The sequence below is a fragment of the Arvicola amphibius genome, chromosome 6 (genome assembly GCF_903992535.2).
Source record: "Arvicola amphibius chromosome 6, mArvAmp1.2, whole genome shotgun sequence".
Taxonomy (NCBI): Eukaryota; Metazoa; Chordata; class Mammalia; order Rodentia; family Cricetidae; genus Arvicola; species Arvicola amphibius.
The window spans coordinates 35291050-35307626 of NC_052052.2; the positions used below are offsets into that span (position 1 = coordinate 35291050).

Consider the following 16577-nt stretch of genomic DNA (forward strand, 5'->3'; position numbering starts at 1 on the left):
CAGCTGTTTTGCTGGTGATTTTCCCCTGAGCACTTACTGTGTGCCAGGCAGGGTGGTAGGGAGTGTGCACATAACAAGAAAAAGAGACACCAACCTTGGCTTAAAAGACCTCAGTATTGTTAACAGATTTTCAGGAAGTATGGTGACTTTACCCCTGCCACTGCCCTTATTTTAGTGATGAGAAACTGATAACAGACAGGCAAAGTGATATTGTAAAAAAGGAAATCAATCTCTGAGAATCTATGGTGAGGTCACCTTCTGTATTGGACGACAAGACTCCCTCCCCAGACGCTGCTGACATGCTTCCAAGTGTTTTCTCCTTTGTCTTCCCTAACAACAAGGGATTGATTTCTCAACCCACAGGACCAAAGGTCCTTTTTTTTTCTCTCCTAAATCCCATGCCCTGTCAAAACTAGAGCAAATGGGAATGCAACAATTTACACTCCCATCTTACTGAACTTTATCCTAGTTTCACGACTGCTCTTGGTATCTACATGGTACTGTGCCCCTCTGACCTCAGAATCTTGGATGGTGACCTTTTCCCTGTTTTGCTCAAGGACCTATATTTCACCCCTAAAATGAGAAAATATATTGGACAAGTTTTGGCGTTTGAACCTAACTCTCAATACAGTTGTGTCTTTTTTCTTCAAAATTATTTATGAGTTCTTCGAGAATTTAATATAATGTAATTTGATCATATTCATCCTCTCTCCAAGTTCCTCCCAAATCTGTGCCCCACTTCCCTAATACTCCTCTCAAGCACCCCAATGCTGTTAAGTTCCATTTGTGCTGCCCATGTACTCCCGGGTGTGTGGCCATTCACTGCAGCAGGTTGATTTACCAGGGTTTGACCCTTTTCTCTACATCTTTGCCTGAATTTGTTGTCAGTTGTTTTCTTGATCTTAGCCATTCTGTCTGGCATTAGATGAGTCTCAAAGTTAGCATTTCCCTGATTGCTCAGAATGTGGAACACTCTTAAAAGACATTTTCTGGAAGTTTTAGTTCTACTTTTGAGAACTCACTTTTGAGATCCATAGCCTATTCCTAAATTATTTCTTAGACTATGATTACATCATTTCTCCCCTTTCTTTCCTTTTCTTTGTCCTTTCCATAAATCCCCTTTCTCTCTTTCAAATTCATTTCCTCTTTTTCTTCATCTGTTATAACACACACATCATACTGCATTTATATTTATATGCATGTATGTTTGATCCTAAATGCATAAATTACCACTGATCAGTCCATAAAATGTCACATGTGTGAAAGTTTGGGGGCTGACTATTTGGAATTTATTTTTTAGTTGATGTGCTCTTTCCTGTCCTCAGCATTCCTTAGTGGCCTGTAGTTCAGTGTATAGGACTGAGTCTTCATGCACATTTCCTCTCCACATTACCAAGTTTTTTTTTCATTTTAAACAAGAAGTTTATTTAAACAACAAAATGCTTGACCTGAAGGGAAAACTATCTAGGATCATTTTGTTCAAGAGTAATTTTCCCTACTTAAAGACAGATTGCCTTACATGTAACAGCTACATACAAAAAAAGTTATAAAATTGCCCTTGGTTTTACAATGATAAATGAAAAATATTAAAATTCTCCAAATGAACAAGGTATGCAAGGATTTTGTGGTTGGGTTCTTTTGTTAAAACATTGAGAGCAAAAATACTTACTGGAATATAAAGATAAGAGCTGAATGAGCATGCCTCTAATGGAGCAGGGGGTATGCTGAATGAGCATGCCTCTAATGGAGCAGAGGGTATTTTCACAGAACCATACTTTCCCCCGGACCACCTCCATCTGCTGTCAATCAAAACAGAACATTGGCCATTGAGTTTTAAAAAGAAGAAAAAGAAAAAAGAAAAAAGTGCAATATGCCTGTGCACATACACCAGTTACTTTATGTGCAATAAAGAAATGGGCACAGGGAAAATGAAAGAATACAGAAAACTACTCTATAGTAGTCAGGATGTGGTGGAACCAAATTGTGGCTTTCTAATTGCGAATGTATTCTTGGCCTATAACAAAATTCTGGAATAAAGCAGTAGGTTCCCTTTTTAGTAGACACCTCCTGTCTGCTGCTGGAACACATCAACCGTATCTTCATCCTCTATTTCCAACTGTGCAGGTGTGTCTGTTTCATTGATTGGCTGCCCATCAAACCGGAATCTGATCTGCCTCATTGACAAATCCTGTCGTTCACAATAGGCTTTCATTAGTTTACTAAGTGGTGTATGCCTCTTAATTTTAAACGGCACCACAGAACCATCCTGCCCTGCCACCTTCAAATTAATATGGTCGTTGTTCTCCGTCTTGACTTCTTCCTTGGGTTTCTGGTCAGCCATGGTGAACGCCGGAGTCTCCTCAGCTGTCGCTTCACAAAAGAGGCACCAGGTCTGCACTGAAAGAGCACACAGGCAGCACCAGGAGCGGCAGAAGAAGGAGGTGGCAGCGGTGGACGAGGCAGAGGGCGCCAGCACGCCGTGCGCTCCTTCCCCCCACCCCTCAAGGTTTTTTTTTTTTTTTATCCTTGGAGGAGAACTTTCTACTATCAATTTTATAAACCAATGTAATTTCTATCTGTATTGTAAATACTCATCCTTATAACCATAGACAGATTTCACTCCCATTTCTTAGCAAATCTTCTTCCTTCTCCACCTTGCCTCCTTTTCCTTCTTGTTTTTCTCTTTCATTCTCTTCTCCTCCTCCACTACCTATTGTTTTTCTTTTCCTCCTCGTTATCTTCTTCTCCAACAGACAGATACTCTGCTAAAATTCAGAAAATAAGTGATTATGGGGTTCTTAGACCTCGTTAGTACATATACAACTCAATCTACAACCTAAGTCTTAGGGAACATCATAGAAGTGGTCATGGAGAAAACAGTGTAAGAGTCAGAAGACCAGATGCCTGCTGTTAGGGAGGGTCTTCTAGATATGGCAGGAAAGTTGTATCCATGAAACCTCAACAATACAGTTACCCAAACACGACCTGCATAATCACAACACTAGTCAATATGCCAACATGCATGTGGAAAATGCCACAAGAATTCATCACTAGCTGAAGAGCTTGAGGCTTTGTGTGCAGAACCCTGGGCTCAAGAACCAGCCTCACAGAGTATGAGTAAACCTTCCTCTGTGCCCACACCTCCACTTTTCTTCTGTAAAGTAGGGCCAGTTGTGTAAAGAGAGTATAAAAATTCATTTTTCTCTGGATTTCAGGGTGGTTATGTCAATTCAACATTCTATGGATTGAAGTAGCAAGAACTATTATTTTGTCTTTCAAAAGAATCCAGCATGGTATTCCTTTGAAGCAGCAATTTTGAAAGTTGGGCTTTCTTTTTGACTGTTTGTGAAATAGAACCCAGGCACGGCTAATCAGTGGATACAATTGCTTTATTATTCCCATGGAAGGGGTTCTTTTAACTTGAAATTTTTCTTTTTCTTCTATTAAAACCATATAAAATCATTCTACTATGGTACTACTTAACAACTACACTGTAACTATGAGCATAAAAATGAAAACAGAGTGGGAAAGATGTTTTTCATAGTTGTTGTCAGAATTAGAAAGAGAGAACGATCATCAGGATTTTCATGCACCCTGTGCCTACTCTGACTGCACCCTGGATAACTCCAGGAGATGATTCCCATAGACTATGATGCAGCACATGTACACTCTGTGCTGAGGCTTCATAAAAATGGTCAGACCTGAGCCTGACATGTAGTAGGCATCAAATGAAGCTTATCTCATTATTATTCATAGCATAATAAATTCCTGAGAGCTAGTCGATTAACAGTCAAAGGCTACAATAAACAGCTGCTGCCTATCTGACTTTGCGGTTGCCTGGGTTCACTGTTCTTGTTTCTATTCCACAGATGTCTGGGTGAGACACTGAACTCAGTACCTGGCTGCTGGAGCTGTTGATTATGATTAAATTACTTTGAATGTGACCAGTGTCAGTGCCAGCTCAAAGTCACTGTCAGTGCACAGACAGAGGCTAGTGTCCCAGATAGAGGGACATCAGGGGATTCAAGCCTAATGTGGAGGTGAGCCTGGCTACCTCATGACCCCTTGTCATCAGACCTCTTTACTGTTTACAGGCAGCCTGATCTCTGTGCACATCTATGCCCTCCACAGGAACAGTGCTGTGTGGCCTGACTCAGAGGTACTGCATCTCTGGGCTTGGAGGGCAGACAGGATGTGGGCTGTGGGGTTACCTCTGCCAGGATTAGGTGAGTATTTAAGAAATATCCTATCTTGTAGGTCTTTGACCCATTGTGCTTTTCTCCTGAGAATGTGACAGGATACCACCCCTTTATCTGCAGGCCTTTTTCTGCAGGGGCCTAGGTAGGGAGAGAGACAACATTCTCAGGCCTTCAAGACTGAGAGTGCAAAATTAAAGGCCATCATTGGGGAGGCATCGTTATGGAGTGCTCTGTGACATGGGGACTTTTGGTATTTTTTCTTATTCCTGGGAAATGGGTGGGGTAGTGTTCCATTATGTGAGAGAGTGCAAGCCGAAACTCCCAATGGGACTAAAAGACCCCCGGAGTGGGGAGATGATGGAGAAGAGTCATCTGTTTATGTGTTACTTTCATTGGTTAATAAAGAAACTGCCTTGGACTTTTAATAGGACAGAAAATTACTTAGGCGGACTAGACAGAACAGAATTCTGGGAGAGAGAAGGCAGACGCTTCAGGCAGTCACCGTAGTCAGTCGCCATAGCTTTCCTCTCCAAGATGAATACAGGTTAAGATCTTCCTGGTAAGCTACCACCTCATGGTGCTACACAGATTACTAAATATGGGTTAAAGCAAGATATGAAAATTAGCCAATAAGAGCCTACAAATAACGGGTCAGACAGTGTTTAAATGAATACAGTTTCCGTGTAATTATTTTGGGTGTAAAGCTAGCCGGGTAGCGGGACAGAGCCCGCCGCTCCATCTACAGGGAGATTCTCACTCAAGGCTCAGGATAACACGACTCCCCAGGAACTCATGAGAGACCTCCTTGCTGCAATCACACGAGGTTTATTGACAGGACAGGAACCAGTGCACTGGGGTCGAAACTCATTTCCCACGCAGGGGTAGAGAGTTCGATCCCGAGTAGCTGGGAGAAGGAGTATTAAAGGGAAGAAACCATAACACAATAATCCAAAGGGGGTAGGGAGGGCATCATTGGAAAATTCTGAAAATACCAGTGATCATTGAAAAATTTCGAAAATACCAGTGGTAATCACAAGGGGGTAACTCCCCGTTTCTCAAGATTATACTCTAACTTTATCTTCTGCTAGTTCCTGAAACAGAGTCACTGAAACAGTTAATCTAGATTTTAGATTCTTCTTTCCCTGCTTAGATTTTTGGCTCTATTTTTTCTGCTAGAAGGGTCTGGATTTATCCGGGTCTTTCAGGACAATACCCAATAGGGCCCTCACCATGATTCTAAGATTTGCTCTTTAATCCCAGGTTAACAAATCAATCATTCATTATACTGAATTAAAAAATAGTTACTATGTCTTTTGTGGGTCTCTAAGAACACTGGGTAGGCAACAGTTCGATGCCTCTTTTTGCTCCTTGTTGCAGGAACTGCACTGGGCAGCAGTTTGCCATGAGCGAGATGAAGGTGGTCACAGCCCTGTGTTTGCTGTGCTTTGAATTCTCTCTGGATCCCTCAGAACTGTTCACTAATATTCCCCAGCTGGTCCTCTGCTCTAAAAAGGGCATTCACCTCCACCTGAACACACTGGGCTCTGGGAAACAGGTCTTTGGAGATCATGGCTTGGATAGCACAGGCTGTGGCTTTTCCAGGGACATTGCTCTCCTAGATTGAATGTGGAGTCATCATGAATCCCTGCTTTTGGGGGACTTATAGATGTGAAAGCATTGGCAATGACAGTCTCATGGAAGGCAGTCCCTTGTAAACACGTGTGTCTAATGACTCAATGCCTGGACTCTGGAGTTCTTTTCTTCATTCTACAAACATTTTTTTGAATATCTGGCTGTCTCTAGAAACTTAATTTCTTTCTCATTACTCTATGTCTTTCTAAACCAAACAAGCAAAAATTCAGAACCATACAGTCCAGGCCTTGAAAAACCTTAGTGAAGACAATGGCAATTGTCTTGAGATTTGTGGAGGAGGGATGTGAAGGAGGGATGGCTGGATAGAATGTGGGCCTTCATTGATGTGCATGTCTTTAACTGCCTTTGTGTGTATCTGAAATATAATGAAAAAGAAGAAAAGCTGATTCAACGGAATCTGTACAAAATAAAGAATAATTGTAAAAGCAGACTCCCTCCACCAAAGTGACAGACCATGAGCGGTGTCTCTACTGGTGTGAGGACTTCCTTAGGACGTCTCTGTGGGACTCTTGTCCTTCCTAACTGGTGTCTCATAGTCACACAGTGCTCTGGCCTTCACAGTATTGCTAGGGAAGGAGCTGCAGTAGCATTAAGGTGAGATCCTGGGAGAACGGGAACTCTTTTCCACAAGGCATGACTGTGCAAAGAAGGACTTTTGGGGTAGAGGTCAGGGTGGGGCCCACGTGATAACTGAGTGTCTGTCCCTGGCAGTCCTTGCACCAGAAGCTTGATAGCTATGGGTACCAGTATCTCCAGGATTCAAGGTCTAAGGTCAGTAGGAGGTTCCAATCCCTGAGTTAACCCCAGTGGGGTAGAGGTCAGGGTGGAGCCCACATGATGACTGATTGGTATTTCCCTGGGAGTTGAAGGTCTAAGGTCAGTAAGAGGTTCCAGTCAAGGAATTATCCCCATAGGGAAGGGACAACACTAGAAACTAGGATCACAGGCAGGAGCTAGGAATTCTGTCCCTGGGACTTGGTGAAGTTTCTAGGGCACCCAAACTCAAAAGGAATGCAGGTGGTTTTTTTTTTTTTTTTGAACGACCCATTCATGGTATTAGCCTAAGACTCTCAGAAAACACAGATTATTTTTACATTACTATTCATAACAGTAGCAATATTACAGGTATAAAGTTGCAAAATTACAGCTATGAAGTAGCAGTGAAAATAATTTTATGGTGGGGGTCACCACAACATGAGGAACTGTATTAAAGGGTTGCAGCATTAGGAAGGTTGAGAACCACTGCTCTAGGGTGTCCTGGGTTATGTGGCGCATACTTTCTTCCTAACAAAGATGCTTTCCTCTTGCAAGAAGGTTACATCTTGACTGATCTTCCTTAGGACACTTGTTAACTATTGTTAAGCCCCATCAATGCCTAGATACTCTTGTATACTTGAAGCTGAACGCAACCTTTCCATATTACTGTGCCTGTTGGTTATGAGCCCTAAGCTACCTGCCTTTTGTCCTAGCACCAAACAGACATCTTTGAACAAATGTAGTAAGGATTCAGAAGTTAGCACTCAGTGCTGATTCTGCAGTCATAACCATCATGTGCCTCTGGGTGGCGCCTGAATCTAAACTATATTATTTTAGATCATAGGTGTTTCAGCCATTGTGAGGTCAGGACAGGTTGGAGGCACCCTTCTCTGATAAGAGAAAGCTGTGACTGCATTTTAATATTAAGGTAAGGTTCCTGAGGTACATTGATCTAGGAGGAACTTTAGTTGAGGCTTCCTGACTCTGATGTCTTTTGTTCAAAACTCCATCATTAATATCAGCTCTCCTTTATTGTAGGTATCAATTGGAATAAAGCCAAGACCTCTGAATCTGATGTGTGTATGGGCACTTTTGTGTGTGTGCATGTGTGCATGTATTGTGACCTGGGTGAGGTGAGTGGACACTGGAACTGGTGGCCATCACAGATGACCACAGATTCATCTTTCTGACTTTCCTTTTTTTAAAAAAAAACTTTATGGTTTATTTAACTTTATTTTATGTGCATTGGTGTGAAGGTGTCTGATCCCCTGCAAATGAATTTTCAGACAGTTGTGAGCAGCCATGTGAGTGCTGGGAATTGAACCCGGGTCCTCTGGAAGAGCAGTCAGTGCTCTTAACCACTGAGCTATCTGTCCAGCCCCCATCTTTCTGACTTTTCAAACACACACGAGGCTCCCTATTCTTGGGCATGCAATGTCCATCTGTGGGTGGCATGTGCTGTGCATGTGCAGAGAGTGCTGGCATGAATGACACTTTGCATGCGTCATGCAGGGGAATGCTCAGGACTGTGAATTCAGCCAGTGTGGGTCATTGCTTCCAGGCAGTAGAATCACTTTCTGGTTATACATTTAATCCCATTTGGAATCCTGTGGTCAGAGTGTGTGTCCTTGGCATTCTGTTCTGTGCTCTCACTTTCCTCTGTTCTCTCAGCATGGGCAGCTTGAGACTTTCTGTACTGCTTGAACATTCTGAGTTTGACGATTTGGGCTCATGTTTCTGCCCAGTTCTCCCCTTGGTCAGGTACTGAGTATTCAGTCTGGCCTCTTCTGCCCTTCCTCAAACAAATGAAAATTAGACAATGTTTGTTGGGACCCTTCCCCAACTTCCTCGGTTATGGATGACCCTGGGTAGTGCCGCAGAAATCAGGACACAGGGCATGCAGAGTAGGAGATACAACTGCATACTTTATTGCAAAGCCAGTGCTCTTTTTATAATGCTCAAATCACGATTCAAACTAGGATCCCATAATACATGAAAATAGTTTCATAGACTAGTAACTTGGTTGCAAATAATTTCAAGAGCTTCGTGCCCTAGCTAATCTAAACAAAAAGCTCGGTGTTATGGGAAAAAACTCTGTAATATAATATGTAAAAACACCTCCTCAGAAGACAAACCACAACCTAATCAGAGCCTTTGAACTACAGTGCACATCTGTGTTCTCAAGGACTGACCATTGGCAAGGCACTCTACTGATGGGAGAGGTTTGCCTCCTCCTGACTTGGTTTGCCAAGCCTGTAAGTGAGAATGTTACCTCAAGTCTCCCCTGCACAGAGTTTCTATGCAGTTCAAATCTGGCCCTCCACAAATGCTCACTTGAATCATCAATGGGTCAAGGAAGAAATAAAGAAAGAAACCAAATACTTCCTAAAATTCAATGAAAATGACCACACAACAGACCCAAATTTATGGGACACAATGAAAGCAGATAAGCAAATTAAATAGACCTACAACTGTTAAGAAATAGAAACAGTCAGCAAAAGTCTCCTAACCAAAAAAAAAGCCCAGGGTCAGATGGTTTCAGCTCAGAATTCTACAAGATTTTCAAGGAAGATCTAATACCAATATTCCTCAAATTTTTCCAGACAATAGACACAGAAGAAACATTTCCAAACTATTTTTATGAGGCTACATTTACCTTGATACCAAAAACCACATAAAGACATTTCTAAGAAAGAGACTCTGGTGGCTCCGTGGTGTTCCTCTCTGACTATGCTTTCTTCCTCCCAGAATTCAGTTCCATCTTCCCCACCTACCTACGTTCTGCCCTATCAAGCCAAGGCAGTTTCTTTATTCGTTAACCAATGAAAAGCAACACACAAGCATCTGAAACACTCGCTCTTAGCGAAGCCAGAGCCCAGTTTGCAGCGCTCTCAGGTAATCTCACTACACTACAGCATTAACTCGGGCACAGCCACCACTCAGCCTTCTCCTGCAGGACACCATCTTCAGCACCACCCTTTCTCCAGATTCCCACAATGTAACCAATCAGCACCAATCAACTTCCTAAATTTCCACAAAGCAGCCTGCTCTACCAGGACCATAGAAAACAGCTTAGAGGCCCTGTCCTTCCACCAGAAGCCCTAGGAGTACCTGGGCAGACAGCCCTGATCAATTCAGTGAGTAAAGTCCCCATGAAGAAACAGTGTGCAGCCAATGAACATTAACTGGTCTCCTAGCTGAGCCTGCTATTGTACCTTAGCCCCTGCGTGGTCCTCAGACAACTGTGGGGAGTGGAAAAAGCCCTGAATAGATGAAGCCTGGAGTGAATGTGTGTTGTTGACACGGGCATGGCATGTCAAGGAGCCTAGCCTCAAACCTGTAGGAAAATGGCAAAGCTTTCACTTTCCTGAGGTGAGGCTCAGAGGAACAGCAAAGGCTCCTCTGGTCAGTGTGCAGAGATTGGTAGCGTGTGCAGAAAGCACCATCATGTCTTTCTCCCCTGGAGAGCATGAAGAAAGCTCTGCTAAAGAATCTTTGACTACCATGATTAATTAAACCTGCCCCCCCCCCTTGATTGTGTGAAAAACCCTGCCTCTCTGTTCAACCATATAAACAAACACACTGAGCTTGTGAAGGGGAACTTCAGCTTCTCCACCAGAGACCCAAGTCCACTGAATCCCAGCTATACCTGTGTGTCTGTGTCTCTGTATATGTGTTTGTCATTTTTCATTCCCTCAACACCCCAGTCAGGTCTGTCCCCGGAGCCATGCAGGGACAACACAGACACTGAAGAGTACCACATTCCTGCTGCCAGGCTTGCTGTGTTCTGTCTGATCAGAACTTACAGACATTGGACAAGGTAATGCAAACCTTTAGTGCCAGCGCTCGGGAGGCACAGGCAAGTGGATCTACATGAGACCAGCCTGGTCTACAAAGAGAGCTCCAGAGCATCAAGGACTACACAGAGAAACCCTGCTGCACACAGTCCCCCGACACTGGTACACGGTCTTTTCCACTACTATGCACCCCATGATGTGCCTTTGTGATCTTTCAGCAGCCTCTTCCCTTGAGGCTCTCAGACACGGACTAGCATCCTCCCTTCCAGGGCTGTGTCATTCATGCCTTGCTTTCCTGGGTTCATGAAATCAGCCCTACTTGGTGTAAACAACAGAAACTAAAATGTGACCTACCCACCCTGAGTCACAAAAGCATGTGATGCCCTCACAGCTATGGAGAGGTTAACTTCCTAAGGGGACCTGTCAGGAAAAAAGACACAAATACTTGTGGTCTAGTCCACTGAAACACGCACATACACAGGTGTCATCAATGTTGATATTGTAGGTGAAGAAGCTTCTTGGAGACTACAGTGCTTGAACTGAAGCCCATGTTACTACCCTAATGTCACCTGGGTACATCTCCAGGAGAAAGTCTCTTGACAAAAAAAGAAAAAAGAATAAAAAACTATCCTACGAAGTCAACAGAAGCAAGTGATCAACCACACATACTGCAATAAGAATGAAGAAACAACTAACATAATAAAGAATATCTTTCCAGTAAGTGTTATGAAAGAAATCAATGGGATGCCTAAGAAAAAACATAAAATGATGATTCTAAGGAAACTTGAAAAGATGTGGAAGAATATAGACTTTATTAAAAAACAAACAAAAAAATCCTTCAATTGAGAAAGTATAAAAAAATGCTCAATTATACTACAAAGATATATGTTCAACTATGTTCATATCAGCATTATTTTTAATAGCCAGAACGTGGAAACAACCTAGATGCCCCTCAACTAAAAATGGATAAAGAAAATATGGCACATTTACACATTAGAGCACTACTCAGTGGGGGAAAAAACGACATCTTGAATTTTAAATGCAAATGGATAACCTAGAAAACACCATCTAGAGTGAGGGAACCCAGATGCAAAAATGTTAATATGGTATGTACTCACTCATAAGTGGATATTAGCTATAAACAAAGGATATTGAACCTATAGTTCGTGATCCTAGATAAGCTAAGTAACAAAGTGAGCCCTAAAAAAAAAAATACCTGTTAGATCAACCTGCTGCAGTGAATGGCCACACACCCAGGAGTACATGGGCAGCACAAATTTAACTTGACAGGTTTAGGGTGGGAGAAGAAGACACAGAGAGGAGTATTAGGGAAGTGGGGCACAGGACTGGGAGGAATTGGGAGAGGGGATGAATATGATCAAATTACATTATATAAAATTCTCATGTGGCACATATACGCATTAGAGTTCTACTCAGCGGTAAAAAACAATAACATCTTGAATTTTGCATGCAAATGGATGGAAATAGAAAACACTTTACTGAGTGAGATAACTCAGACCCAAAAAGATGAATGTGGTATGTACTCACTCATTAGTGGATTCTAGCCATAAACAAAGGACATTAAGCCTATAGTCATGATCCCACAGAAGCTACATAATAAGGTGAACCCAAAGAAAAACACTCACTTATCCTCTTGGAAATTGGAAGTAGACAAGATGTCCCACCAAAAGTTGGGAGCATGGGGGTGGGGTGGGGTGAGGGGCAGGGGAGAGGGGGAGAGATAAGGTAGAAGAGGAGGATTGGGGAGAGCTTGGGGGAGTGGGATGTTTGAGATGGAGGAAGGACGGATATGGGAGCAGGGAAGAATATATCTTAATTAAGGGAGCCATTTTAGGGTTGGCAAGAGATTTGGCTCTAGAGGGGTTCCCAGGTGTCCAAAGGGATGTCCCCAGCTAGGTCCTTGGGCAGCAGAAGAGAGGGTACCTGAACTGGCCTTGTCCCATAGCCACACTGATGTATATCTTGAATATCACCATAGAACCTTCATCGGGCGATGAGTGGAGATAGAGCCAGAGATCCACATTGGAGCACTGGACTGAGCTCCCAAGGTCCAGATGAAGAGCAGAAGGAGGGAAAAGATAAGCAAGAAAGTCAGGACCGCGAGGGATTGGTACACCCACTGAGACAGTGTGATTGATCTAATGGGAGCTCACCAAGGCCAGCTGGACCGAGACTGAACGAGCATGTGATCAAATCAGACTCTCTGAATGTGGCTGACAACAGGGGCTGACTGTGAAGCCAATGATAATGGCACTGGGATTTGATTCTATTGCATGTACTGGCTTTTGGGGAGCCTAGTCTGTTTGGATGCACACCTTCCTAGACCTGGATGGAGGGGGAAGGACCTTGGATTTCCCACAGGGCAGGGTATGCTGACTTCTCTTAGGTCTAGAGAGGGAGGGGGAGGAGGAGTGGGAGGGAAATGGGAGGAGGTAGAATTTTTTAATAAATAAATAAGAGAGAAAAAAGACACAACTGTAACTGAGAGTCAAGTTCAAACTCCAAAACTCTTCCATCTATTCCCTCATTTTAGGGGTAAAAAAAAAATATGTTCTGGGGCAAAAGGTCACCATCCAAGAGTCCAAAGTCAGAGGGGAAGAGCACTATGTAGATATCAAGAGTAGTGATGAAACTGGGATAAAATCCAGTGGGATGGGAGTGTAAATTGTTGCATTCGCCTTTGCTCTGGTTTTTGACAGAGCACGGGATTTAGGACAGAAAGAAAGGACCTTTGGTCCTGTGGGTTGAGAAATGCATCCCTTGTTATTAGGGAAGGCAGAGGAGAAAACATTTGGGAGCATGTCAGCAGCTTCTGGGGAGGGAGTCTTGTCATCCAATACAGAAGGTGACCTCACCATAGACTCAATGATTGCTTTCCTTTTGACAGTAACATGTTGCCTCTCCGTTATCAGTTTCTCATCACCAAAATAAGGACAAGGGTAATTTAACCATACTTACTGGACATCTGATAAACAATACTGAGGTATTTTAAGCCAAGATTGGTGTCTCTTTTTTCTTTTTTCTTTTTTTTTTTTTTTTTTTGCACACTCCCTACCACCCTGTCTGGCACACAGATAAGTGTTCAGGTGAAAGTCATCAGCAAAACAGCTGACTATCTGTATCTACCATGTTTCCCTCTGTAACATGGATTTTAGTTTGAAGTCTGTTTAGCTAGATATTAGGATAGCTATACCAGCTTGTTCTAAAGGAGATCAAGGGAATACAAATTGGAAAGGAAGAAGTCAAACTTTTGCTAATTGCAGATGATATGATAGTACACATAAGTGACCCCCAAAACTCTACCAGAGTACTCCTACATCTGAAAAAAATACCTTCAGTAATGTAGTAGGGTACAAGATCAACTCAAAAAATAAGTAGTCCCCCTATATACAAATGATAAAGATGCTGAGAAAGGAATCAGAGAAATATCACCCTTCATAATAGCCATAAAATATTTTGTTGTAACACTAACCAAATAAGTGAGAGACCTATTCAAGTGGTACGTTGTCTTTGAAGAAAGAAATTGAAGAAGATACCAGAAAATGAAAAGATCTCTTGTTGGGACTAATGAGTCCTGGCCTTCGGCTGCTCTTCCCTACTAGAGCCTTCTAATTGAAGTGACTAAAAGCTGTACTTTGCCTAGAGGATCAGAGGATGGGATTTTCATCTGTTGGCCATTGACTGCGGGGTATTTAAACCTCCATGGTGCTATTAAAGAGGGGATTTTTGGTACTAGAGATTGGAGGTCCGTGTGTTGGTCTGTCTCTGCGTGTGTTTCCTCAACCTCCAGCCCCTTGCCCGAAGCTCGCAAACTGGGTTCTAACGCATAGAGCACAGATGGGGGGTGCAGTGCGCGGCAATCTCCCATGTTCTTGGATAGGTAGGATCATAATAAAAATGACAATCCTACCAAAAGCCATCTATAGATTCAATGCAATCCCCATCAAAATCCAAACACAATTCTTCACAGACCTTATAAAACAATACTTAGCTCTAAATGAAAAAACAAAAACCCAGGATAGCTAAAACAATCCTGTACAATAAAGGGACTTCCAGGGGCATCACCATTTCTGACATCAAGTTCTATTATAGAGCTACAGTAATGAAGACAGCTTAGTATTGGCATAAAAACAGACAGGTTGACCAATGTAATCGAATTGAATACTCAGATATTAACTTATACCTGATTTTTGACAAAGAGGTTAAAATTTTGCAATGAAAAAAGGAAAGCATCTTCAACAAATGGTGCTGGCATAACTAGATGTCAACATGTAGAAGAATACAAATAGTTCCATATCTATCCCCATGCACATAACTCAAGTCAAAATGGATTAAGACCTCAATATAAATGCAATAACACTGAATATGATATAAGAGAAAGTAGGAAGTAGCCTCAACGTATGGTCACAGGAGACCACTTCCTAAATATAACCCCAGTAACACAGACACAGAGCAACGATAAATAAATGGAACCTCCTGAAACTGAGAATAATAAAATAAAATAAATAAATTCTGTAAATAAAAGGACACGGTCAAAAAGACAAAAAGGCAACCTACTGAATGGGAAAAGATCTTTACCAACCCCACATCAGACGGTGGACTGATTTCCAAATTATACAATAAACTCAAGAAATTAGATGTCAAAATATCAAATAATTCAGTTAAAATGGGGTACGGATCTAAACAGAGAATTCTCAATAGAAGAATCTCAAATGGCCAAAAAGATACTTAAGGAAATGTTCAACATCCTTAGCCACCAGGGAAATGTAAATAAAAAGGAACTCTGAGATACCATCTTACACCTGTCAGAATGCCTAAGATCAAAAACAACAATCATAGCTTATGCTGGAGAGGATGTGGAATAAAGGGAACACTCATCCATTGCTGGTGGGAATGCAAACTTGTACAACAGCTATGGAAATCAGTGTGGCAATACTCAGAAAATTGGGAATCAACCTACCTCAGGATCCAGAAATACCACTCTTAGGCTTATACACAAAGGATGCTTAATCATACTACAGGGACATTTGTTCAACTATGTTCATAACAGCGTTATTTGTAATAACCAGGTCCTGGAAACAACCTAGATACCCCTCAATTGATGAATAGATAAAGAAAATGTGGTAGATTTACACAGTGAAGTACTACTCAGTTTTTAAAAAATGACATCTTGAAATTTGCATGCAAATAGGTGGAAATAGAAAAAATCATCCTGAGTGCAGTTACCCAGATCCATAAAGAGGAGCATGCTATGTACTCGCTCAAAAGTGGACGCTAGCTGTAAAGCAAAGGATAATAAGTCCATGACCCCAGAGAAGCTAAGTAACAAAGAGAACCCTAAAAGAAATATATATACATATATATGTATATATACATATATATGTATATATACATATATATATATATATTCCTTTGAGAAGGGGAAATAGACAAGATCTCCTGAGAAATTGGGAGCGTGTGGTTGGGAGAAGGGAAGGTAGAATAGGAGTAGGAGAGAAGGAGGGAAGTAGAACTTGAGGGAATGGGATAGTCAAGATGGAGGAAAGACAGAGATGGAGAGCCAGGAAAGAGATATCTTGATTGAGGGAGCCATTATGGGGCCAGCAAGAAACCTGGCACTAGAGAAATTCCCAAGAACCCACAAGGATGACCCCAGCTAAGACCCTAAGCAGCAATGGAGAGGGTTTACTAAATACCCTTGTCCTGTAGTCACATTGATGGCTGTCTTAAATGTCACCATAGAACCCTCATGCAGCAACTTATGAGAGCAGAGGCAAAGATTCACAGTGGAGCATTGGGCTGGGCTCCCTAGGTCCAGTTGAAGAGTGGGAGGATACGCAAGTTTGGGGGATGGATGGGGCTAGTAGCTTGAAAGGCCAGGTGAATGGGTTTGAGGGGAGCCTACCTGCAGAAAAGTCTCCTGCTGGACTGCTAGAAAAGCCGAGAGAGTTGGGGAGGGATCCAGAGTTTTGTCCCACTGTGGAGATCTTAAAGAGTGGAGTATCCCGCCACATGGCTGTTCACTCATCTCTAGAGTCCTCAGTACTGGAGGAAGCTTTGTTTTCTACATTCTTCTCTATTGGGCTCCGGTTGGTTTACTGTGTTACCATAGATTTTCCTAGCTTGCCTTTATCTATTCCTTTCATAAAAT

The 16577-nt window shown here is 42.3% G+C and overlaps 1 protein-coding gene across 2 annotated transcripts; it reads right to left on the bottom strand.

The window, feature by feature from the left end:
- Nucleotides 1-1744: 1744 nt before the first annotated feature.
- On the bottom strand, nucleotides 1745-12546 carry LOC119816440 (small ubiquitin-related modifier 2-like). 2 transcript variants are annotated; one of them, XM_038333089.1, is made up of 2 exons: nucleotides 12350-12546; nucleotides 1745-2765 (listed from the first exon to the last, which is right to left on the bottom strand). In XM_038333089.1, exon 2 carries the CDS (start codon nucleotides 2339-2341, stop codon nucleotides 2054-2056), a length of 288 nt encoding a protein of 95 aa, XP_038189017.1. In that variant the 5' UTR covers nucleotides 2342-2765; nucleotides 12350-12546; the 3' UTR covers nucleotides 1745-2053. The 2 variants fall into 2 exon arrangements, with proteins under 2 accessions (XP_038189017.1, XP_038189018.1); XM_038333090.1 differs by lacking the exon at nucleotides 12350-12546 and adding an exon at nucleotides 11622-11832.
- Between the last annotated feature and the right edge of the window lie 4031 nt (nucleotides 12547-16577).